The 24,560-nt window shown below is 43.1% G+C and overlaps 2 protein-coding genes across 3 annotated transcripts; both read right to left on the bottom strand.

Moving 5' to 3' along the window:
- Positions 1-686: 686 nt before the first annotated feature.
- Positions 687-10,784, bottom strand: mapk14a (mitogen-activated protein kinase 14a). 2 transcript variants are annotated; one of them, XM_079741658.1, is made up of 12 exons: positions 10,303-10,784; positions 8,614-8,743; positions 8,397-8,455; positions 6,370-6,481; positions 6,205-6,234; positions 5,807-5,854; positions 5,594-5,708; positions 5,403-5,474; positions 4,230-4,309; positions 2,947-3,025; positions 2,409-2,582; positions 687-1,848 (listed from the first exon to the last, which is right to left on the bottom strand). In XM_079741658.1, exons 1-12 carry the CDS (start codon positions 10,419-10,421, stop codon positions 1,784-1,786), a joined length of 1,083 nt encoding a protein of 360 aa, XP_079597784.1. In that variant the 5' UTR covers positions 10,422-10,784; the 3' UTR covers positions 687-1,783. The 2 variants fall into 2 exon arrangements, with proteins under 2 accessions (XP_079597784.1, XP_079597785.1); XM_079741659.1 differs by lacking the exon at positions 4,230-4,309 and adding an exon at positions 3,692-3,771.
- A 284-nt stretch (positions 10,785-11,068) lies between these two features.
- On the bottom strand, positions 11,069-23,915 carry elapor1 (endosome-lysosome associated apoptosis and autophagy regulator 1). Its single transcript, XM_079741099.1, has 22 exons — positions 23,817-23,915; positions 21,695-21,815; positions 21,133-21,310; positions 20,311-20,458; positions 20,131-20,211; positions 19,938-20,043; positions 19,607-19,756; positions 19,184-19,272; positions 18,549-18,726; positions 18,116-18,247; positions 17,889-17,979; positions 17,517-17,622; positions 17,268-17,405; positions 15,170-15,427; positions 14,626-14,802; positions 14,128-14,278; positions 13,711-13,804; positions 13,490-13,591; positions 13,097-13,223; positions 12,789-12,967; positions 12,021-12,186; positions 11,069-11,720 (listed from the first exon to the last, which is right to left on the bottom strand). The coding sequence occupies exons 1-22, from the start codon at positions 23,895-23,897 to the stop codon at positions 11,634-11,636; spliced, it is 2,940 nt and encodes a 979-aa protein (XP_079597225.1). The 5' UTR covers positions 23,898-23,915; the 3' UTR covers positions 11,069-11,633.
- Between the last annotated feature and the right edge of the window lie 645 nt (positions 23,916-24,560).

Below are 24,560 nucleotides of genomic sequence, written 5' to 3'. Positions count from 1 at the left end.
TATTATGTTCAAGGACTTCATAGTTTTAAGCAAAATGTGTTATCTCTTATACCAAACGTGTCGGAAAATATGATAGTTGCAAACATAAAGGATGCGGGGTCGCCGGCTTTCTAGACCCCCTCTACCCCTCTACCCCTCTGCCCCTCTACCCCTCTGCCCCTCTGCCCCTCTACCCCTCTACCCCTCTACCCCTCCTTTTCAACTGTCTAATTTGAGAAACTGCACATTGGACGCTCGTTGCTCTTTTTCAGTTTGAAATAGCAGCAGAATGACTTGGCATAAGTACTACTAATACTGCTAAATATAATAATACTGCACGAAAAAGGGTTTTAATAGATATTCCTTATTTAAGGCCATTTTCTTGAACATTCCCATCAAATCAAAACTTTATTTGTTTGGTTTCTGTATTTCCTTGTCCAAATGTATTCTGGACATTATTTTAGTCATACGTTTACTGAGGCCATATTCAGTGGCCTTCAATATGATAGGCCTTCCAAAAACTATTGAGAGGAAAAGTATACATATCTAGTCTAGTGTATCTTTGATTCTAATGCTTGCAGATCTTGCAGTCTGAAGACCTAGAGGTTCAAGTTGAATATTACCAACTTGTATAGCAGGTGGAATTCGTTATATTAGTCATTAAGTCTATTCGATAATAATTTAATTAGCATTAAAGAGACATGGGATTCTTAAAAACAAGTTTTTATTTTTGATAAACAAATGTAGAATTATAGCAACTCTGCTGAACTAAAAATAGGTAACTGGGGTTTTTTGATTGCTGTTCATAAATACCACCTCAACAATGTATAAATACATCTAAATCCCTTATTTCATGTGTATTTCTATTAGTTTTAGCTGGACACTTCAAATTCCTGTAAACAAACATCACACTCTTGCATACATACACACAAACACAAAGATAGTGATTGCTTTGCAAATCATGACATAAGAAAATGCTATTTACACATTTGAGTAGATGTGACACTTTTTCTTGTGTCATATAATCATGTGTGGTTCTTGAACAAGGGGTTTGATTATTTCTTATGGATTAAATAAGATTTATTTCTAGTTACCTAGTTTAAGAACAATGTAACTGGAGACCTGAAGCGAACACAGAATGTATAGCTATGGACAATGGAAAATGAAAATACTTATGGAGAACAGACATTCTTATTGGCTGCGACATGTTCCCACAACTGCAAATCTCATCATCAATGTACAGAATTAACAACAGGGCCAATAATATAAATCTAACAGACATTCATTTAATATTACGTGTGTGTGTGTGTGTGTGTGTGTGCGTGCGCGCGCACCTTGGCAGATTGAAAGACTGAATACAGTATTCTATTTTTAATTATAAAGAAGGTAAAAGCTAAATATAAGTTATTCATTCCTACATCTTTAAAACACACGCAATAGCACAGCTATATTTCAGGACGTTTCAGCATCTCATTCTCTGAGTGTCACAGTGGTGAGTCGTACAAGTCTGTATACAACTTGGGACCAATATACAACTATTGAAGCTACAGGAAAAAGGAAAAGAAAATTTGATGGAGGACATTTCCCAGCAATACACCAAGAGCACTAGTGGTTCATAGAAAAGCATGACGTCTCTTGCCATCTCCACTTTTGATTGAGTTCCCTCTAATAAAAAACAAAACCAACAGTAGTGAATGTTTTCTCTGATTAAAAGTGATTGGCTGAAGGGTTGCAGGCACTCTGATAAGATATTGGAGTCAGTTTTAAGCTGCTGGATTCCCTGGTCGATGGGTTAGGACAGCGCTCACGACTCCATGACGTCTTCTTCAGTAGGGGGGTCAAAATTCATCATCTCCTCATAGGTAAGCCCTATAGAAGGAAACATCAATACAAATGTATTTATGTTTATACCAAAAAATATTTGTATTAACAGCAGCTAGCACAGCTAGTTCCTCCTGACCTTCGTCTCCCATGTTTGTTACACTAGAGCTTGGTGAGACTTCCAGTATTGAAAATCTAGACTGGAATGTTGGGGATTGGAACCGGTAAATTACAAACCAGCGTCACATCAGTGCACATCCTAATCTTAGTGTCTGATGAGGACGTACTCATATCCACAGCAGTTCTCCAGCCTCTCGCATGATTGAAGCTTTATTTTCCTCTAGGCCTTAAACCAAAAACTATAAAGGCACTCTGCATTAACTCGCCTGGGACGCTTGATCGCACTAGACACACAGCAGGTGTGGCCACTTCACCGTCTACATGGGTGCCAAAATAAAGACGCAGTACAGCGAAAGCAGCCAGAGTACAAAAAACAACAAGGCCTAACCCATTGCTGAATACCCCAGTCCTTATCAGTGGGAGCTTCTGTCTTTTTAGTTAAAACGGCCGTTTCTGTGAATCATGAAAAAGCTGATGACTACACATACGTTTCCACTCCTTGATCTCCAGCTCCCGGCTCTCAAAGCTCTGGTCGTAGGGCTCGGCATTGGGCTCATCGTCGGGGTCGTGGTACTGGGCAAAGTAGGGATGGACCAGAGCTTCGGCCGCAGTGAGCCGTTTGTCCGTGTCCAGAACCAGCATCTTCTCAAGCAGATCCACAGCTGTTGGAACAGTGTAGAGGAAACGTATCAGTCGGTGCTCGCATTGACCTTACACTTCAACGTGTTTTTCTCAAGAGATGAATACCTTTTTACTAAGAACAACCTTTGGAGCTCGTACATTTTGAGCATAGATGGGTTGCCCCAGTGGGAAATGGGTATGGAAAATTGTGCAGTGCTTTTTATGGCAAACTGCTGGACACTCTGGATATGTCTGACATATTTATTTATATATCCGTTGTACAAATAAAACTCTCAGCCAAAAATGTAATTTTAAAACAAGTCGTCAGACTTGAAGTTAACTTTGTTGACAGTGATGTATGGAACAATACACCTTAGAATTATTAAAACTCATGGGTTGTATTACCTTGGGGGTTGGCACCGATAAACACATCAGCAAAATTCCTCTTGGCCATCTGCGGCAAAGAGTTGATGTAGTTCCTGGCCTGGAAACACAAGCAATTCCCTCATTGCAATCAATGCATAAACCAATATAGAATTCTACACTATTTTAAATTATGCCTCTAAATTATCAATATATATATTTTAGAGACAGACAACACATCTCCATAAGATCACTTAATTGTTAAGCTAAGCATCACATAGATATCTGCCCGAGAGGTGGGGGCATATTTTTTGTAAATGCACAGGCGAAAAATAGACAAAGCACCATGTAGCAAGACGTCTGGAACTTGGGAGTAATTAGTACCATAGAACCATAAAGGAAATAGATTTCCGAAAGAATTATATGCTTGTAATAAGTTCTTGATAAACACTTGATTTAAAAACTATGGACAACTTGTCACATCGAAACACTGATGTTAACAACTGTGCCGTTGTTGCAAACAAGTTAGACATTAGCCGATAGAAATAGTAAATTCAAACACATGCGTCAAGCATGCCCATGACACTACCTATATTTAATCAAATATAAAAATAAAGCAAACTAATTATCATTTGTCTTGGATCTTTCGAGTTGGCAAAAACTGTTTGTTGCTACACTATTGCCATGGACCCTACTGAAGATGTGACTATATGGCGGGACGGGGAGAGTGACGTGCTATAGTGGCACACCAAGGCTCTACCAGAAGGCAGCCGTGGCTCCTGCTCACCTCATGGCTGGGCATCCTGCTTATTAGAGATGCTGGGGGCGTCCCTGTGAGTCGCATTATCTGCTGAAGCTGGTTTATATCTACGAGGCTTGGGTCAAGGGGAGTGTAGCGATACAGCAGAGTTGGTTAAGTAGCAGCTTCTACTGGCTTTGTGCCGCGCGTTTTATCTCTACACGCTTTCATTTGCCCAGGAAACTTGAGGTTTTGAAATGTTTTCAGAAAAACTTGAGAGGGCCCGAAAAAGGCCTGTTAGACAGAGAAAAAGAGAACACCATCACATGCTTTGAAAGACGATGCAAGAGGAGTCCTTAGCAGTCAGACACAGGGGTGGCAGAAAAATGCAAGAGATTGTCGGTTAATTTGATTAGACATAGATACAAAAGCAAAAGTCATACACTGTTCAAACAAAACACCCAGACAAGAATTTTCCCACAACACGTTTGGTAGCCGATACACAAACAAACACAAACACACAGATTCTTTGTAGGTTAAAAGACATAAGGAAAAACAAAACCCTTGCATGACGACGTGGACTCACAGACTCAGAAGATATTTTCATCAAAAGCTCAGGCCCTGGCGTTCCGACGAGCAGCATGATAAGCTTCAACTGATCAATGTCTACCCGTGTAAGGTAAAGGAAGACTGGAGCTGGAAATGGGAGACCGTGGAATCTCTCTCCCGTTAGTCGGCATCATACATGGGGAACCAAAAAAACTCAGCCATTATCGGCATTATTCAAATATCAGTATCCCTGAAGACACCAGTCCCCATTAAAGTCATGTTGAGAAACACAAACAAAAAGGGTCAATACCTTGTTGGAAGTGGTGGTGTTTCGCAAATTAGATACCAGGAGGGGAAAGTAGTCAGATACAAGTTAGCAATTTGTTAGAAAAGGAAGCTGGAAGGTGGAGCTAGTTAAAAGGAGAGAAAACAGGACATGCATTCTCGGCTGGTTGATCTACTCAAACAAACACGAGGTGTGGCATAGGCTGGGAAAGGGCACAGGACATGGAGATAGAGGACAAGTGTTTGAACAAGTCAAGAAATTAAACAAGCTGTCCTGCTGTGGTTCAGAGGGGAAGAGTGTTACAGCTTTGACAGCCACATGCAGCACAATATCTCTGTTGTGCAAACACCACATCAGCTTTCTGTTGAAAGAGTTCACGGCACCGCCCCACCAAATGCACTTCATGGCCCCTTTCCGTCCCCATTGCATTGGGCTTGATCAGTGATGGGAGAGCACAAGGCCCATTAACTCTATGAAAGTAAATATTTTGCTGACAGCACAATTAGCCATTTCATTGGACAAACATAAGTTGTGTAATCCAATTTCCTGCTTTGACCGCTCGCTTTCAAAATCGGTGAGCAAGTGGAGAATGAGAGTGCGTTGCATTTGGTGGGGACTGGCAATCAGTAGGTTAACAGTGGAATTTTTTTGGATTCATCCTTGGTCTAAATAGAGAACATGAAAATCAACCATTCAGCAAAAAAAAAAAAAATATTGTCAGCTGTGTCCTTGCAGCAACCATTTCTGCAACAAAAAAAAAAGAAGAAGCTGCAGAGGTTCGAAATCACTAATACATCTTTAAATGCGGCTTTGCAACAGAGAGCGAGAATAGAAGTGGTGAACCATGCCATCGTGTAGGCTGCTCCTCTGAGCCGTCAGTCTCACTAAACCACAACGAGGCGGCAGGCGGTGCCGAAAGGATACGGTCTGTACCGGGGAACAGAGTTCTTCCTGTGAGGAGCTCCGCCATGATGCACCCCACAGACCAAATGTCCACTGAAACACAAGACGGGACAGACACGCACGAGACGTTTGAAATACCCTTCTCCCAAAACCTTATGAAAGTCCAGCGCTAAGAAATCAGACTACTTATAGCAACAATAGCCGTCATGTACCAGTCATGTTGTAGTGCATCCAGTTCAGCATGATCTCCGGGGCTCGGTACCAGCGCGTGGCCACATAGCCCGTCATTTCATCGTCGGTGTGCCTCGCCAAACCAAAGTCCAGAATCTGAGGAAACGGCTCTCACTTGAGTCAGCAACCACTAAACAAGCCCCTTGTAATCGAGGTTGCTCGCCATTAATAACAACAGGTGGTGTTTTACTGACCTTTAGTTCACAGTCCTCATTCACAGCCAGGTTACTGGGTTTGAGATCCTAGAGGGAACGCAAATACTTGCCATGTCACCCATACTGAAAGAGGTAAAGTTTTGTGTATGTATATTTAGGACTGTATAATGTTGCTTAATGCTAAATGCCATACCCCATTCAAAATAAGAAACATATGTCATTCTATTAATGTGTGGGAAAACAAGGTAATGTTTATGAGGTGTTCCCGTTCAAACAGTGCTCCCATCAGACACAGGCCCAGGAGCCTTGTGTATGGAGCGGACGCTATACAGAGGGCACCATTTCCCTTGTCGCCTCCCGATACATACAAAAGGAGAGGGGGTTGCAATCTGAGCTGATATGCAGAAAGAAAAATCCAAACAAAACACGCCACTTACTCTGTGAATGATGTCCGCTGAGTGGATATACTGAGAACAGACAGGAGAAGGTATGCATTAAATAAAGCTCATATATTATGAAGTGCATCAATCCACCACAAAAGGCAAAGCGATGCACAGCTGTGATCTATTGATCAATTATGACAGCATCACACGTGGCCTCACCTTCAAACCTCGTAGTATCTGGTAGATGAGGAACTGTACATGGTCGTCTGTGAGCTTCTGACATTTCACTATGTTGTTGAGGTCGGCCCCCATCAGGTGGGTCACAAAATACCTGGGGATCACAAGGGGTTGCGCAGTGATGAACAGGAGTACTAAGGATACTATGTCACTGAGGATATAGAATTCAAGAACAGCTGAATTGTGCCTTTTACATAGAATACTATACATTCGCCATATTGATTTGCACTTAATCTAATTGCACTCTGGTGCAATTAGATACTCGTTTATTGTGAGCCTCTTCAAACAAAGTTCTCTTTCACTGATGTACTTATCGCTCATTTAATAATCCTTACTACGTAGGATCATCAAGAAACTGCAACGGCCCAGAGACGTTTCTCTAATGTATTAGGGAATCATTATGTACTCAGGAAATGGCAACTTCTGTGGACAGACACCTCTCTATTGGCCTCCCTGAACCGGTTAAGCTTCAACTCTGGCTCATAATCCTTTCTAGAGCGACGATAGACCAACTAAATGACTTATGTAAATAAACAGAATGCACCCAATGTGTAACGGGAGTTCATAAGTTCATAAGTGGGGGCGCTAATCCCATTGCCGGGGGGGCATGTGTAGGCATTCTGCCGCTCTGGGATTTCTTGAACACTCATCTATTCTCATACGCCAGTGAGAGCGGATCTTTAAATAGCAACTGGTGGAGATTTGACTTGTTCCCAGTAAGATCCTCTTTGAGACATCAGACCGCAGCAGCAGCAGCATATGCATATAGAGACGGCATATAGAGACACAGCAGAGTCCACAAGTGGGTGGTGCAGCACGTCCAACCAGAGATCCAGGTTTGAACCAAAGGAGTCTTGCAACATCAGTGTGTGAGTCACTTGATGGTTCTGCCGGGCTTTTTTTTTTTTTTTTCGATCATTCTTGTAGCAGAAAATCCCGGAGAACTCTGGGCATTTGCCATGATCACATTACAATCGAGTCAGTGGATGTGATTTAAAATGGACGAATTTGAGCGATATCATTGCATAACGCATGCACAGAAAACCTGCTTTTAAAAGCATTTCAGAATTCTCTTCGGCAACCCTTTCATCCTCCAGTCGTCACGCCCACTCCGCAAGGGAAGGCGACCTTGCACGGCCTCCGGGACACCGTGTCCTGCAAGCCACAGCGTGTTAATCTGGGACAGTGGGGCAACTACAGTTGTCAACAATCCCTTCCAACGTGATAGTGCAGCAATGTGGCCCAATATATGTGCCAGGGCCGGGGACATTACAAATGTTTTCAACGGTCTGATGGTTTGCTATGAATCGAGAGAAGAAAACAACAGCATTGTGTCATTGTAGTTCACTCCTCGCGATAGAACTCCATTATGTCAAGTGTAGAGCGCGTTAATGGAGCCACGTCACGGGTGAGAGACCTGACTAGTTAAGAGTTGTGGCCTTGATTGATGGTTTCTCGATTTAACACAGAGCTCCATTGTTGCAGGCCCAAGCCTCAACACCCTCTCTCTGTGGTGTCCTCGGAAACCAGGAGGAGACGAGGGAAGAGGCCAATCACAACCAAATCTCAAGCGGCCAACTTCTTCGATTTTGTAAAGAACAAATATACCGGCCACAAATAATTAAAATACCTAGAAAGCAAATGGGCCTTCCTTGTAACAAAGCCAGGAACAGGAGGTTGAACAGGGAGGGAAGGAAGCCAGCTGTGAAACAACTGTTGTAGCTGCAATTGACTGAATAAGTAACCAACAAGCGGGCCAGTCAGAGACACATTCCAGTGTGTTTAGTCTACTGGCCGGCCTCCAGGTGTTTTCCTGGCACCGGGGACGGTGTCTGCTGTAGCAGCGGCGCCCAGGCCAGATATGTTGGAGCACATTCGTGAGACAATGAAACACTGTGGCAGCGCGATCAAGATGGAAACCTTCACACTCGTTCAACAGGGATCTCTGTGTTAATTAGAGGTCAGGAGAGCGGAATAGTATATGATCGTGTAAAACGCATCCAACTCACACATCGTTGAACTCCTTCAGGCTGGTGGCGGGGGTGAAGACATCGAGAAGACAGATCACCTGTTTGTCATACAAAAGGACACAATCAGCCAATCACTAGAGCGTACAGGGTTTGCATAGAAATAAATCTATGCCGGTCGGAGGGCCTTAACGGTTTCAATACACGAGTAATAGTAAACGGGGGAAGTAAAAATAGTAAAAGGTAGAGAGGGACTTACATTTTCATGATTCATGTGCTTCAGCAGCCGCAGTTCTCTGTATGTCCTCTTGGCATGGATGATGGACTGGAAGGGCCTCGACAGCTTCTTCACTGCAATCTTCCGACATGTCTTCTCGTCGTATGAGGAACTGTTGAAAAGGGGACGATACAGAGTCTTAAGATCGGTGTCTTAAGGCTTGAGTCTCATAAATACTTTCATCTGTTCACCAAGGAACCATTTTATTATACTCCTCACAGGAACATTTGGAATTCAACGGAGCCCTTATTTATGATTACATATTTGGAACGCAAACAAGATGACTAATGTGCTGCTGAGGACTTGTGGCTGCTGAACAAGTTACTTTGAAAGCCGAATCAGGTGCGGGGAAAATGCTTTGGAGAATAAAGCAAGAGAAAAAGCATAAACAGAAAAATTATAATTATCAGCACATTCTGTTTCCGCTTTCATTTTAGCTGTAGTCTATGGGGAAACCGATAGCAATACAGCCTCAAAGAACTTCCTGTCTATATATCATGGCCATGATTTGTCAGTAGAATAAGTGACAAATGGTTTAGCACTAACAAAATACTCAATAGCTAACAGGCATTGCTTTAACAATGCCTGGTTTTAAGAAATAACTTGAATTTTTAAAGTTGAAAACAGAGATGCATATATGAGCTGTACAAATTCCCAAATGATTCTGAGGGATAATAGCTTCGTGTTTGGAAGGGAAAACAAGAGGTTTGGTCCATGCAGTACACCAGTCTAGTCTGGGGTGCAAAGACATTCACTGCCACCGTAATGCGAGCTCATAATCTGACCAGCAAGAGATTACCAGATTCCCTAGCAACAGTACAGCTGTCTAGTTCATGGGCAAAACAAACATCTGCCCGCTAACAGCTGAATAACAAAAAATCTCCTACACAAGGCCTTAAAAGGATTTGAATCGTTTTCATCAGTAAATTACTTCAAATGTATCACTGTTCGATCAACTGTCCTGCCCAGGCATAATTTTGATTTTCAACTAGTTATTTTCAGCCTGCATTCATTACAATGCTTTTCATTACACTGAATGCACGCAATAGCATACCGTGCCACAGTAGCTATGTTATGCTAATTATGCAAAACGTTTTTCTATTCCAACACCATTTAAACAATCCAAACGCATCCCAAAACAGACAACACATTATTTATGCATGGCATAACGTGTAAGAAAAAAAAAAATATATATATATATATATATATATATATATATATATATATATATATATATATATATATATAAACTAAACTACAAGAATGCACAGACCTGTATAAAACTTTCACTTTGGTTTGGTTTGAAGACAAACATGTTTTATGTTTGATCCAGCTGAAGCCATACAACGGTTTCAGTGAAAACAATCTCTCCAACGGCCAACATTATTACAGACCACAAACCAACGGAACTTTATTTTTCTAGATGCAATTCATACAAGCGGAATGCAAGGAGGCCTAAATTGTTGTTGTTACTGTACTCAATGTCTAGACATAAAAATAAATGATTCTCCTCGTTCGGAGGCACACCGTGGCTCCACCTTAGCTAGCGTTAGCTCGCTGGTGGAGCTGGAAGGCTAACTTTAGCATACCCACGGCAGGCCTCGTCGAAATGAATGGTTGTCAAGCGGGGGGAGAAGGACCTCAGTGTTCCGCACACAAAACGAGACTCACCACACAGATCCGTACGCTCCAGAACCGACTGGAAGCAGAGACTTGTAGCGCTCCGGAACCTCCCAGATGGTCTTGTTGACCTCCTGCCGGTAGAATATGGGTCTCTCTTTCTGCGACATTCCTGCAGAACCACTCACTGAGTTGACTTCTGCTTTCCCTGGCGTAAGGTGGCTGCCTGCTAGTGGGAGTCGTGCAACCAACACAAGTTTCCAAAAGTTTGCAGACGGTGCGATAGGAACCTTTGTCGTGCTTTCAGAATATCCACCAATGTGTATTTCCTTCCGAAATCCTCCAATATAACCATGTGGATCCGGGCGTTTGTTTTAGAATGTAATTTGCCTAAATCTACACGCATGCTGTTACCATGATTCGCCCGACACACAAAACTGTGGTGTAACCAAGTATCGCGAGATAACAGATATCCAAGCAAGTCAATGGATCAGAAAAGCCCAGAAGTCAGCGACAAGACCAGACGCTCTTCAGGTCCGACGCATTCATCTCACTCGCGCTATAGTTCCATCCTATGTTATGTACTGTGGGTGTGTGCTGCAGGAGGAGCTTACGATCATGCAGACAATTGTTTGGTTAATCACAATAGTTAAAAATACATGTTAATTATTGGCTTCGACTAATGATTCATGGATGAGCCGTGTAAAAAACACGCTGGAGTAGGCCTAAAACATCGACTCATAAAACAGCCTACAAGTTGAATTGGAACAACGACACAATTTAGATGACATGTAGGAGGAAGGACATTCCGTTTTTATAAAAACTTTTTTTATGGTTCATAAAATACAAATAATGGAAACTTAAAAAAACGGTTACAACATTGTATCAAAGGCAGATAGGATGTCATAGCAGAATCTAAAACACTAGTCTATATCACATATAGGACTACCGACATCTTCACAGTCAGCCTATAGGTGAACATTTCAAATATTGAATCATTAAACGTTCAGTTCAAGACAATTGTCCAACATAAACGTCTGTGTAGTTTATGTAAGGTCTATAAAACCTTTAAAGTACATTTCCCCCAATACAGATAGGTCTACTTTTGTATTGAAGATATTGTGTTGGCTATTACAGGTTTTGGCACATGTAACACTCTTTTGAAATAATACAGATTTCGTCAGGCAGAAAAACACAAAAAAACAATAAATAAAATAAAAGATCCTACACTTTCTCAAGTATTGTGACATTGTTTTAGATTGTCTCATCTTTGACCTTTTTGAGCCATCCCCTACAGATGCAACTCTACCGTTAATTAGAAACCACCCACGCAAAGCCTGCTCAATGTGGTCTGCAGAACAGGTTCTGCTTGTTCCTCTTATTCAGCACTCATCCATGTCCTCTTCGTTTCTCAGCAGGCTCGATGCAGACGACTTCAATGGAACCGAATCAAATCCATCTGAAGTCCTCTGATCAAAAGAATAATAAACACAAAATTTAAGTATCTTCCTATGCTTGGTTATATATACCTGTGTGTGTACCTGGACATGTGTATATGTACGTATGGTGTGTGCATACGGTGTGTGTGTGTGTGTGTGTGTATGATGTGTGTGCATGCAGTGTGTGTGTTTGTTTGTAGGGTGTGTATTGTGTGTGTATGATGAGAGTGTGTGTACTGTGTGTGTGTGTGTGTGTGAAGAGTGTGTATGTATGGTGTGTGTGTGGGAACGTGTGCGTGCGTGTGTTTGGGGGGCTGGGCTGGGGCTGACCTCTCTGGAGTAACTCTTGGCCTTGTGGAAGAAGGACTTCTTGGTGAGGTAGATGAGGTCGTCCTCAGCGTCCTCCCCCTCCATGATGGCACAGCTGTCGGCCGCCGGGAGCTCACACTCCTCTTTGTCTCCAGCAGTCATCAGCTTGGAGTACTTGAACTCCAGCCTGGGGAGAGACACAGTAACACAGTGTTAACCAGCAGGAGGAGACCTCATTAAACAGGGCCAACCTGCTCTCTGGCCCTGTGTTGTGAGGATTTCTCCAGTTGGTAAAAGGTGTGTGTGTGGTGTCTCTCGGCAGCACACACAGCGTTTACCTTCTGGAGGAGTATACCACACAGGGCAAACCTGCTCTCTGCCCTGCCGTAAAGAATGGCACTATGGCAAATGTACAGTTAAGTCTTAAGGCTAAATGGCTTTCAGACTTCACGGGTTGGACTTTAAATGTTTAAATAGATTTGAGTTTGCACTTTGACTTTTGCACTTTCATATTGGTCCCTTGTGTTTTTGGTCTTTCTTTCTTAGTCGATTTCTGATGACTTTTTTAGTGTTACATGTTGATAAGTGTATCTACAAGTCACTTCTCATGCAATAAGGAACTGGTTCAAGATAAGTGTATAGACCCAGAGTCTTCAGAAGGGGATAGAGAAAGATAAGAGAGAGAAAGCGAGAGTGAAAGAGGAAGTTAAAGAGAATGAGAGAGATAAAGAGAAAGAGAAGGAGATTGAGAGCTAGAGAAAGAGAGAGCGAGAGAGAGAGAGGTCTTACTTGCGCGCCCTCTTCCAGAAGTAACAGATCACCCCGATAAGCAGCAAAGCAGCCACTGTTCCCGTGGAAACACCAAACTTAAGCCAGAAATCCAGGCTCACGCAGGCATTGACTCGCTGTGCTGGCAGGGAAACCCCAGAGTAACACTGCAGGGGCTGCTGCCACACATAGGTCGTTCTCTACAACAACACACACACACACACACACACACACACACACACACACACACACACACACACACATTATTATTTATAACTCCAATATTTTCTTAAGTGTATTGTACATATGATGTGGTTTTAGTTTCCTACCTGTATTCCTTGGACACATGCGCTGACGATCTCTCTGTAGTGATCTGAGGTGCAGAGCGGACATGCAAACTGGCTTCGCCACAAGAAGTGGAAGGAGCAGCCGTTGCACGTCCCCTCCTGGCAGGCACTGTGGAAGGAAACAATTCAGGATAAAAATGAGTTGTCTTCCAGTAAAGAGGATGTAGTTCTCTAAATTAACCACAAGGGGCATCGTTTGCAATGGAAAATCATTACATTTTTATGTAGGCTATTGAAAAACCCTTTGGAAAATTCCACAATATCCTGTGAACTTGAGGACACGAGATGGCATGCTGCAGAGTCAGACATTTGCAATGCGTCCTGTTCTTTGTTAATTGAATGACTCCGATCAGGTGTGCAGGCGTTGTAACGTACCTGGGTAGAGAGATTTGGTGGCTGGCTGACACCGTAGGATCACATCTCATTCTGATCGTGGTAGACCGGCCCTGTTTACAAGCCTGCGTGGTCTCACTGGCCCTACAGACACGATGAATCATTGATGTCATAATGTCAAATGCAATTTAGTTTTTCTGTCTTTGATTACTCTTGCATCGTCACAATAAAACAATAGACGAAATAGGAATCAGCTGTGTAACCTGTAATAAAATATGACATCAGGCAGACCGATGTTCACAAGGAACAGGTTTTCCAGAGAAGAAATGTGATCTAGGGAATTTTCTGTGGTCACTCCTGCACAAAGAAAAAGACACACATGTCATTATGTTATATATGTCGTCTGAATATACATATTAGTACATAGCATACTTCAGTACAAGGCAATACTCATGTACAATATGCTATGCACTATATTAAATGTTTTCATTGCAGGCTTAGACAGACAGACAGACAGACAGACAGACAGACAGACAGACAGACAGACAGACAGACAGATAGATAGATAGATAGATAGATAGATAGATAGATAGATGAACAGACAAAAATACAGGCAGGCAGATAGATTCATAGACAGATGTACTAGAAGAGGATAACAAGAAGCAGCTCTCAGCCCTCACCCAGCAACATGTCGGCGATCACAAAGGGCTGGGAGGAGACCAGTCCCTGGCCTCTGGTGTCGGAGGGGACCACCATGGACTGGCAGGCGTAGCCTCTCACCTCCCTCTGCTGCTCCGTCACGTTGTCCACACACATGGCCAGCTGTCTGTCCTGTGGGGAGAGGAGGACGAGGCCATTGGGGGTCAAACACTTCCATCGTTCATGCATAAACACCTGGTCAGAAAAGGTACAGGGTTTCCCAAAGGCTCACATCCAAGTGGTGGTGTTTGGGTTTTGACAGTGGGCCCTGGAGGTTGGTAGTTTAGGCTGGGGTGGCTGTCTATGTGCCGGATAATGGGGAATTGAACCCAGTGCCTTTTTGCTAAGCATTTAACACCCTGGTTGTAAAAGAATAAGCTATGGACTCTACACCCCCATTTAATAGCCCTACCTGCTCGATAATGTCCTATGTCTGAATTCTGAGTCAATAAGGATTTAAGGATCCAATTAATTCCCACCTCTTTCCCACACAGCCCGAGGTGGAAGTGCTGGAAGTATCGCAGGCCTCGGCTGGTGAAGCGGGGGCTGCTCCTGAAGCCTGTGACGTTGGCCAGGGAGGAGAAGTTGTAGTGCAGGTGCTGGCCTGCTCCGCTGTGTACATGTAGGGTACAGTCGCTGACGCAGGCTGAGCGGGCCTGGAGGACAAACCGGAGGAACAGACCTTGATTAGTTAGAGACTCTGTGGCTCCTAGTGTTGAGCTGCAACCACGGCTAAGGCATCATCCCTCTTTTTTGTGGCCGCATTGCTACCATGCTGATTTGTGCAGATGCTAAATTCCTAAAGCCTTCATTTCCCCTGGGGGATGAATGCAATTGGTTAGCTTAGGCTAAAGAAAATGCTATATAAATGAAGCAACGAATACCATGGCAAATTATACCATAACAATCGGAAGGAAGATGATTTAACCAACTACCAAGAGTAGCAGTAAATAGCAGTAATAAGAACTCCACATTCATCCTAGGGCCCCAAGCCCGTGCTCTCCCGTGCTCCTCCCTCCTGACCTGGTTGGTGGAGGTGTTGGGTCCGCAGGGGACGCAGGCCTCCTTCCCCACCGTCTGCTGGGGCCTGACAATGGTGTTGGGTGGGCAGCTCTTACACACGCCCGTGCCGTTGACCATGTAGTGTCCGGGCGGGCAGGGCACGCAGGCCGAGAGGTCCGACGGCCCCGCTGCACACTGGCGACAACGGGAGGCCACGCCGTCAACGGCGTTGGTGACGAGGACGGAGTAGATCTTGGCCCCGTCGCTCGTGTGGTTCCTCTGTTGACAGTAAAGGTAGAGTTATGGTTGGACGTAGACGCAACGCAAGGGGGTTTACGGACCCATTACGTCCTTGCGGACCCTCCTTGCGTACACCCCAAGGGCCAGACGTGCACCTCCCAAAAAGTGTAACCTTGTGTTGAGGCGACGCAGCAGCAAGGGAGGCGATTGGTCTGCTCACGTAAACCCGAAGTAAATCTGACGCAGAACCAAATCAGGTTGACGACTGCGTCGAAGCGATTGCGGAATCATTACGTTGCATCAACATGGAACCATAACGAAGCCTTTAGGCCAGTGGCTATGCTTTTTGATCTAAGCTTTTCTAAATATGATAAATACATGAAAATTTATGAATATAATAGTAGATAAAGGGGAATAAAAAGATGCATATTTAAATAATAATAAATATAACATACAATAGATGTACACAAATACTAACTTGTATGTTTTCATGTTTATTGACTTTGTGGAGGAAGGCTGTGTTTCCCAGGCATTCACTCTCGGTGAATTGACGTGTGTGTATGGCGTGTGTGTGGGAGCGTGTGCGTGCATTTGTCTTTGGTTATTCTTCTGTTTCCCTATAGTTGTTTCACATCTTCGATCGTGTCCTTTTATAGTGATGTGATGCCATGGTATAACCACTTCGGGAGCTATAAGCTTCAATAAATATATCAGTAACAATTGGTGGCTCTCTTGGATTAGAACCTTTTCTTTTTTTACAAAAATAATCACCAAGCTGTAAATACCTGTTAAGCTCAAACTATTCAGTTCCCATTTGATAAGAATCTTGCATATGGAAGTGATACCGGACCAATTCTCTTTGAAGTTTTAAACATTTAACCACTTCCACTCGTACTTCCACTCGTACTCCAGCATGGAACTAATCGTGAAAGACATAATTTATACTTATTCCATTCTATAAATTGCTTCTGAGAAATTTCTTCTGATAGAAAAATATATCTTAATCAGGGATGAATGTTACTTTAACATTCTGCTGATAAGAGTAAAGAGGATGCAAGCCCCCATTGAGGTCACCCTCAATGGGGGCTCTTCACCCTGTTGCTCTTCCCACATCAAGGTTCTTGATGTGGGAAGAGCAACAGTTGAAATTATATTTTCTTAGCACTTAATTCTTGGATGGGAGTGTAGTTAAATGTCCTAACCTGGGCCTAATTAACCTTGTTAATGTTAAGAATATACCCTATACCTTTCCAGTATTTGTATTAGTAGAGGCAGGCCAGAACCTGGTTCCATGATTGGGAACAGTGCATCCTCTGCATACAAACTTTATACTTCCTACTGTGGTCCTCCAATAGATATATCCTATCATTCTGCCCCATTGGGCCAGAGGTGCGATGAATAAATTTAAGAATCTGGGGCTAGCAGGGAAACATTGGTCGCAGCATCGTAGCAGAGTTATGGACTTAGGAAGGCTCCTATCAAACTCTATTCTTGCAGTGGGAGAGGAGTAAAATACCTTAATACAATGTATACAAGTATATTGATGACTAGATATACAAATCCCAATAGAACCAATTCATAAGCTTTTTTGCATCTAAATTGAAAATAATAATAATACTACCTATACTTATTAATCTGCTCTACAATATGTAAGGCTCTTGTTATATTGTCCTCTGGGTTGAGATGGTGGCATAGTGTCTGTTTAAGACACCGATAGGTCTATAACCTTTACAGTCCATCATTTCCTTTCCTTCCTTGGGGATAACGGCTATGAAGGCCTTCTTCCAGCAGGGGAAGGAAGGGGGAGGCCATGAATATTCAACATTTCAAAAGAGCCCGAATACATTACTATCAGGGTGAATATGTGTGTGGGACTGACCGTGCCATGCGACTGCGTGCGTCGGAAGGCCCAGGTGAAGCTGGTGGTGATGTTGTCCTGCACCTCGTAGGAGTAGGACTGCTTGCCCGTGGTGCCGTGCCACTTCTCCACAACGTGCTGATTAATCTTGCTGTACCCCTGAACACGGAACCCGCCAATACCATGTTAAACACATTCAACTTGCAGATGACAATAATATTCCTGACGTTGATGATGCATCGCATGACAGGTAGGTGTTAGTGTCCTCACCGCCAGGAAGTCCAGCATGCAGTCGGCGGTGCACGTTGTCTCGAAGACGAAGGTGATCCGAGACAGCTTGGTCGCTTCCTCGTCTTTGGCAGGGGATGGAGGCAGCCTTTTGAGTAGATGAAATATAAGATTGTGTGAGCTCTCTCCTGCTATAAAAGCCAACGAATGCACACCCGCTGGCATATGATATAACCCTGTCTTTTTGTATGTGTGTGTGATTTGATGCGTGCGTGTGTGTTTGTGTGCAGGCGCGGGTGCATGTGTGTGCGTGTGTGTGTGTGTGTGTGTGTTTGCGTACATGCGTGCGTGCGTGCTTGCCTGCGTGCTTGCATGCGTGCGTGCGTGTATGCATGGTTGTGTGCTGGCCCTGACCTGTATCCCGGGACACTGAGTGTCAGGACCAGAAAGTCTGAGTCCTGCTCTCCTGGCACAGTGTAGATGTAGTCTCCGGCCACCTCCCACCCTGACACAACCACACAACATCACATCCATTAAGAACCACAGCGCTTCATCAACACACAACTATCGTAGCCCCTTCCTCTCAGCTGGCACTCGTAGCATGGGGCGTTTGGGCTCTGATAGGTGGAAGCGCGTCTCACCTGTGCTCTTCTCCATGTTGAAGGTATAATCGTGGCGCAAGGCATAGCTCGCCATGTTGCTGGGCATGGTGTTCCACCATTTGTACTCAAAGCCGACCACAGGCTCCGTACCAGCGGGACATTTCGCACAATCTGGTGTCGCGTTGGGAATTGAGGCAGAGAGTATGAAAGACACAAGAAGAAAAAACAAGTTGAAAATATTTTTAGGGCAATGGCAATGGCTATTGATACAGATTCCAACGAGGACCTCAAATTGACAGAGCATCACACATCTGTATTGTATATTGCATTTTATTGAGTGCTTCAACTTAAAGTTTTGAATTTACTGGTAACACTGGACATATTGAACCATATTAAACAACGTTATACAAGGCGCCCATCGAAACACACAAGCGAAGGCTTCAGAGACGGCGGTCTCGAGGAGGTACCCTACCCGTTCCGTTGGAGTAGAAGTCATCGGAGCAGGGATGGCAGGCGGAGGCGTTGGTGAGGAAGAAGCCCGGGTTACAGGGAGGGCAGGCGGTCAGCTGGCCAGAGGCGGGAAGAGTGACGGCTCCAGGGACAGTCTCACTGCAGATCTTTGGCTCCACCCACTTGTACATAATCTGGGTCTGAACAGAGACGCGGGAGGAAATCACCAACCATTGTTTTATTATTAGATTATAATCCCGAACCGTTTAACCCTTTTATTGTTGTTTCTATCCTGTAGTTTTGTTTGGACACCCACATTTAACACACACACACACACGCACATACACACACACAATCATATAAATGCTCAGAGTTATAATTGAAAGTGTTTTTCATTGAATATGTCATAAACTGAATTTTAAATTGAAACTTGTATTTAGCTCTTTGGTTCTAGCTCATGTTGCTGCATTGTATTTAATGTGGATGTTGCTTATTGCTTATTTTATTAGCAGCTACTCCCATTTTGATTGTATTCGTGCGAACCTCTCCTGTAAGTCTAACACTAAATGACTGAAAGTAAAGATAATGCAAAGATAATTCAAAATGTAATTTCAAACCCTCCTCCCCCAGACACATACAGGTCTTTGAGCTCAGTACCTGTCTCCTGTAGTCACACGGGGTGTGAGTGTAGAAGTAGTCACTGTTTGTACATGCAGGTCTCGCTTTGCAACTCCCCCAACCAGCCTCTGGGGAAACATTAGAACAGTCAGAGGAAACAGCCAGTGAGCATGCAGAAAAAACACATCTCCTACATTAAGATCCGGGGATAAGACACGCACACACACAGACACACACTTTGCAGTTGCATATTTGCATAGAGATAACCTGGCCTTTATGCGTACTCATGCAGGACAACGAACTTGTGGTATAGTGAAGTATAATATAGCATAGTATAGTATATTATAGTTTACTACAGCTACTTTACTATAGAGTGAATGAATAGAATGAATATATGAATGAAGAATCTGAATTTCTTTAGTGATCAGTGATGTGAATCAGGGAAGCTCACAACAAACGTACCGGCGTATGTGTCCGGTTCACACTGATGGCACACGGTCGCACCCTTGTTGGAGTAGGAGTCTGCAGGGCAGGGGTTACAGCGCGCGGACCCTAGCTTAGCACTGTAGGTGCCCGGCTTGCAGAGGAAGCACTCTGACGTGTAGGCCACCCCTGGACCAGGAACAGGAACCAAGATGTAATTATTAACAGACAATGGGGTCGGGGGGGGGGGGGTAATGTATTTAGTGGCGTGAGCAAACAAAACAGACTTTTGTATCATTGTTAGATACAGCAACAAGATAACCTCTCCATGAATCAACATCCAATATATATATATCAGATGATAACCTACCTGAGATGGCGATGTTCTTCAACAGAACCGATTTGACAGAGGTTTCCTGCAGAGCGTAGGCTGTGGTTCTCCAGTACAGGACGTTGGTGCCTTGGTTTAGTTTAACCTTGACACAGCGAGAAGTAGAACAGATTGAAGAGCAGAAACAGACCATAGCCATCTAGGACGAGATGTTGTGGGTTCACAGGCTTACATTATACTGACTCCAGTCGGCGTCGGATAGCTTCACAAACCGGCTCTCCGTGTCCGTGGACTGGCACTGGTCGTTCTGAACCTGCAAGACCCAGAGAGAGACGGCCAGAAATAAGTTAACAAACCCAACGACTTATAAACGTTGATAATGATACAGGGCATGCATCTGTAGGATACTTACGAAGAACTCAAAGTAGATGTTGTTGTCGGGGTATAGATATTCAAAGGAGACGGTTCCGGCTTTCTTGAGGTTCACAGCAAAGGACAAGGTGGTGGTGCACTCATCTACATTTGAGGCTATGTGATCCCCCATGGGAACCCATGAGGACCTAGGGGAAAGGACCACAAACTGTTTGGTACACGTCTGGAAACGGTTTCTACACACGTCTCTGTATATGACACTGGGCAGGATGCTGTAGTATTGACTATGAGTCTGCAACCTTCATTATCAAACGAGAAATCTTTGGTTCCTCTCCCACCAAATAAAATAAAGCTGGAACCACAAAACATATTTGACCCCTAAAAGGAAGATAACACAGCGTATATAGTTGTATATATAGTTATACTATATATAAAGTAACCAATAGCCTATAGTTTGAAATTTGCAGTTGTAGGATTTGAGTTTATTTTGGTTGACAAAATATTAAAAAACTTTCATTCGTTTTTTTTTTTGTCACAGTATAACCTTGTCCTCTAAAATAACATGTTACCCTTGAAAGAAAAAAGAAAAATAGCTATACATTCTTTTTTGAGAGGGGTGGAAGAGACACATGGGGCTCCAGAGCCGCGGTTGGCTGACCTCTGGGCTGGGGGTTCTGCTTAACGATACTGGGATCCACCCCTGATGAGGGCAACCTACCGGTCCGCATCCTTAAATGCTGCCTGATGACATCAATCTGAAATCATCAATCTGTCTCAAATTCACTCTCCAAGTCGCTTTGGGTAGAAGTGTCTGCTAAATGATTAAATATGAAATATGAAATGAATGTGAGGACAGACTCACTTGGAGCAGTTGGTCTGGGAGTCATCGTCGATGCTGACACCGTGCGTGACGAAGCCTGCCGGCAGACTGTCCCACTCATCGAAGGCCACCCCCGTACCCAGAGAGTAGCTCCCCGCCGCGCACTTCTGGCAGCTCTGGCTGCTCATCTCCAGGAACTCCCCGTCCATGCACGAGAAGGCTGCGCAAAGTAAGACGAGAATTAGAGGAAATGGGCCCATTTGGAAAGATTGTAGAGACGTACAGGAATAAAGGACGTTTCTCAAAGATGATTTCATGGAAGAAGGGTTCTGAACATGTGTGTTTTTACTTCCCCTGTCTCACTCCCACTTCCACAGAGATAAGATGGAAGATCATAAGAATGGATACTGCTCAAAACTAGTCCTGACTAATTCTGACTTATTATAAACAACAATTAAAGACCATGGCGCCAAGTTTCGGTCTGCCAAATAATCTGACAAAAGTCTGAGCATTTATTTTGGAAAAACAGAGCATTACTCTGGCCTTGACCTTCAAAGGATGAAATGAGGTGTCCTGCGTAATGTAGTCAAGGGGTGAAACTCACTGCAGTGGGTGCCTTTCACAGGGTCAGGGAGTCCTGTACACGTATCAAGCTTGTTTGGGACAGCCACTCTCCACCTGGACTGGTGCATATCACACTCTGTGTACTCAAAGTGGTAGTCCGACTGGAAAAGGAGAATTAAAATTCATTAAAATGTTAATGTGTGACTGCAAACCAGTATACAGACAATAAATCAACATAAGAAAAACAAAGAAGGCAACAGGGGGTCATATGATAAGAACCAAGGATGGAGTTTGAGTATTAAAAACCCATGTTCTGTAAATGTATGGTAGTGTGATGATCATTAATGTGTTTTACAGTTTGCTGTAAACCACAGCAAGCTCTTTTCCAAATAAAGTTGGGAGACAATATTTACCCAAGAAAGCTGCCTCACCTGTTGTCCCGATAAGTTCTTCTTCTATTCTCTAATCAAGGAAGTACATCTGTTCTACCTAAATCCCTCCAGGGTTTACTGAATGAGTCACGGGGAGATGTTGTTTGTGAACCAGTCCTTTTATCAACATGTCACCTCAGAGTTGTTGTAGAAACGCTGCCTTTCCACGGGGAGACAACAAACACTACGACGCCGCTTTGAGACACAGTAACAGTGGCTCATTAACTAACACCACCCCACCCAAAATGCACTCAAATTATGCTAATCGCTTTTATTTTGCTGTATGGATCATTTATAATTGCAGAGTAGGCGGATGGATTGAGCTAAGATGTTGTCACTGATAGCCTGGCATTACCTTGCTGTTGGTATTAAAGCCATACCCCAAGGCCAGTTAGAACCACGCGGGATGAACAGTTTAACAGTTCTAAAACACACATCAGCAGATGGCAGCTCTGTGTTTCTGATCAGTGCTGCTTCATTAGCAGGGGCCCAAGGTATCTCCTTACCCAAGGGGTCTGCGTCCCCAGGAGCCAGCGATCAATATGAATAGAAAATAGGAATAAGAATAGGAATATGCGCTCACAGCCCAACCGCTTGCTATTAACAAACATGAGGAAACCAGGGACATTGGGATCAGCTCATGGTCAAATGAGTTCTGGTGGCAGAAAACCCATTTACCTGGGGGACCAGCTGCTGCCCGCTATGCTTGCTGACATTTCACTTCTAAGCTCATTCACCTTGAAATGCAGCCGCTAGAGTTGCCATAGAGGACCTTTGGCGTCATTACCATGTAGATAAGCCTCGACACAGTATCTGTCTGCCATAAACGTTCTGCCATATTTGATAGTCTACTACTTTATCAAATACAGCAGTTATAATGCAAATATTTAGAAGGAGGTTACCAGATAAGTACTGTGTTGTACTTTAGGTGTTACAACTAGGAGTTACCAGTCTGGTAGAACACAGTATAGTACCATATTTGGTTAACCCAATGATTTTAAGACAATGTTTGTGAATCCATACATAGTGGCTTGACCTCAACGTCAAAATTATTCCTCACGACTATACTTATTTTCAAAGTATGGATGAAACGGTCCAGTGACCCACTTCACCAAACCAAGCAGAAACACAAACATTAGCAGGTTTTGCTAACATATGTTCATTTCCCACATGTGTCACCTATTATGTAGAATTTTAAACAAGCCCCTTTCAGCCAAATAACTATAATTCAGGAACCCTTTTAGAAAAATACATATGTTCTAGGTAAATTATAATAAGAAACATTAAAGTAAAACATTAAAACATGGATATTTAAGACAAAGCTATGTCTTAGCTTTTTTTTTTGGCCTACTTCAAACAGAAAATGTGTATATGTGTATGTGGGCTAAGGCCTTGGTATTTCAAAGGGTTTTTACATGCTGTAATACAACAAAACAGAATATTAAATTCTAACTTTAATATCCCTACAGTAATAGGCTCATTCTTGCTCATTCTTACATATTGCATCTGATATTGTTCAATTTCAGTTCCAACATAGGCCCAAAACCAAGCATTACCTATTGTGCTAAGTTGCAGTCATTTGCCTTTGAAAATTAAATGACAACACATTAAAAAGGGTCTTTCTCTCACACATGCTCTATATGACCGTTTTACAGTTGTGTGCCTTGTTCATGCAGAACAATATTAAAACAAAAAAAAACATGGAGAAAGTTATTATTGTGGTCATCTTACCTCTTTACACAAAGGCAATTCCGCATTGATATGAGCAAATAAATGCCATATAAAAAAATAACCGAAATTCGCTACGTCCATGGTTGCTGTTCCCAGGTCGTCCCGGTCTCTCTGTAGTTATGACGCAACACGAGCCATGACAGAGGAGCCACAGGTAGGCGCGGCTGTTTGAACGCAGGTAAACACAGGCTCCTTTCTGATTGGCTGCCTGGCTGCCAATCATCTTTAAGTAGCGTTTTGTGGTGAATAATACATTTTTTATTTACAATGAATGTAAGAATAATAACAAATGTTTTGGGATCTTAAATAAGATGCATTTTATTTGTATTTTTCTCATTATTACTGATTATTTATTTATTTATTTATTTATTTTATAGCATACATATTTTATGTAGTTTGCTTCGATTGGGCGAGATGGAAGTTTTCTTAGTGAATAGGGGTAAATATGGGTATAACGTAAGACTCAACATTTGTAAAACTGAATGACATGGGAAGATCATAAATAAGGCGTATCAGGGCTGGCAAGTTTTGCAAAAAGTTTGGAGTGAGATGACGTGTGTAGGGGGCGGAGCGACCGAACATTTTGCAAAAGGCGGCGACCCGTCCCCCTACACAATAATTAGAAAAAAAAGTTGGTGGCAATTATACATTTTCTTTATAATTTATGGTACAAATGTTGCAATAGCAATTGGAAAAGAAGACAAATTCCTACACATAAAATAAACTACTTTTAATTATAAATAC

This window comes from Pollachius pollachius (assembly GCF_949987615.1).
Source record: "Pollachius pollachius genome assembly, chromosome: 8".
Lineage (NCBI taxonomy): Eukaryota > Metazoa > Chordata > Actinopteri > Gadiformes > Gadidae > Pollachius > Pollachius pollachius.
The sequence above is the reverse complement of the archived record's forward strand: the minus strand, read 5'-3'. Positions and strand labels throughout refer to the sequence as shown.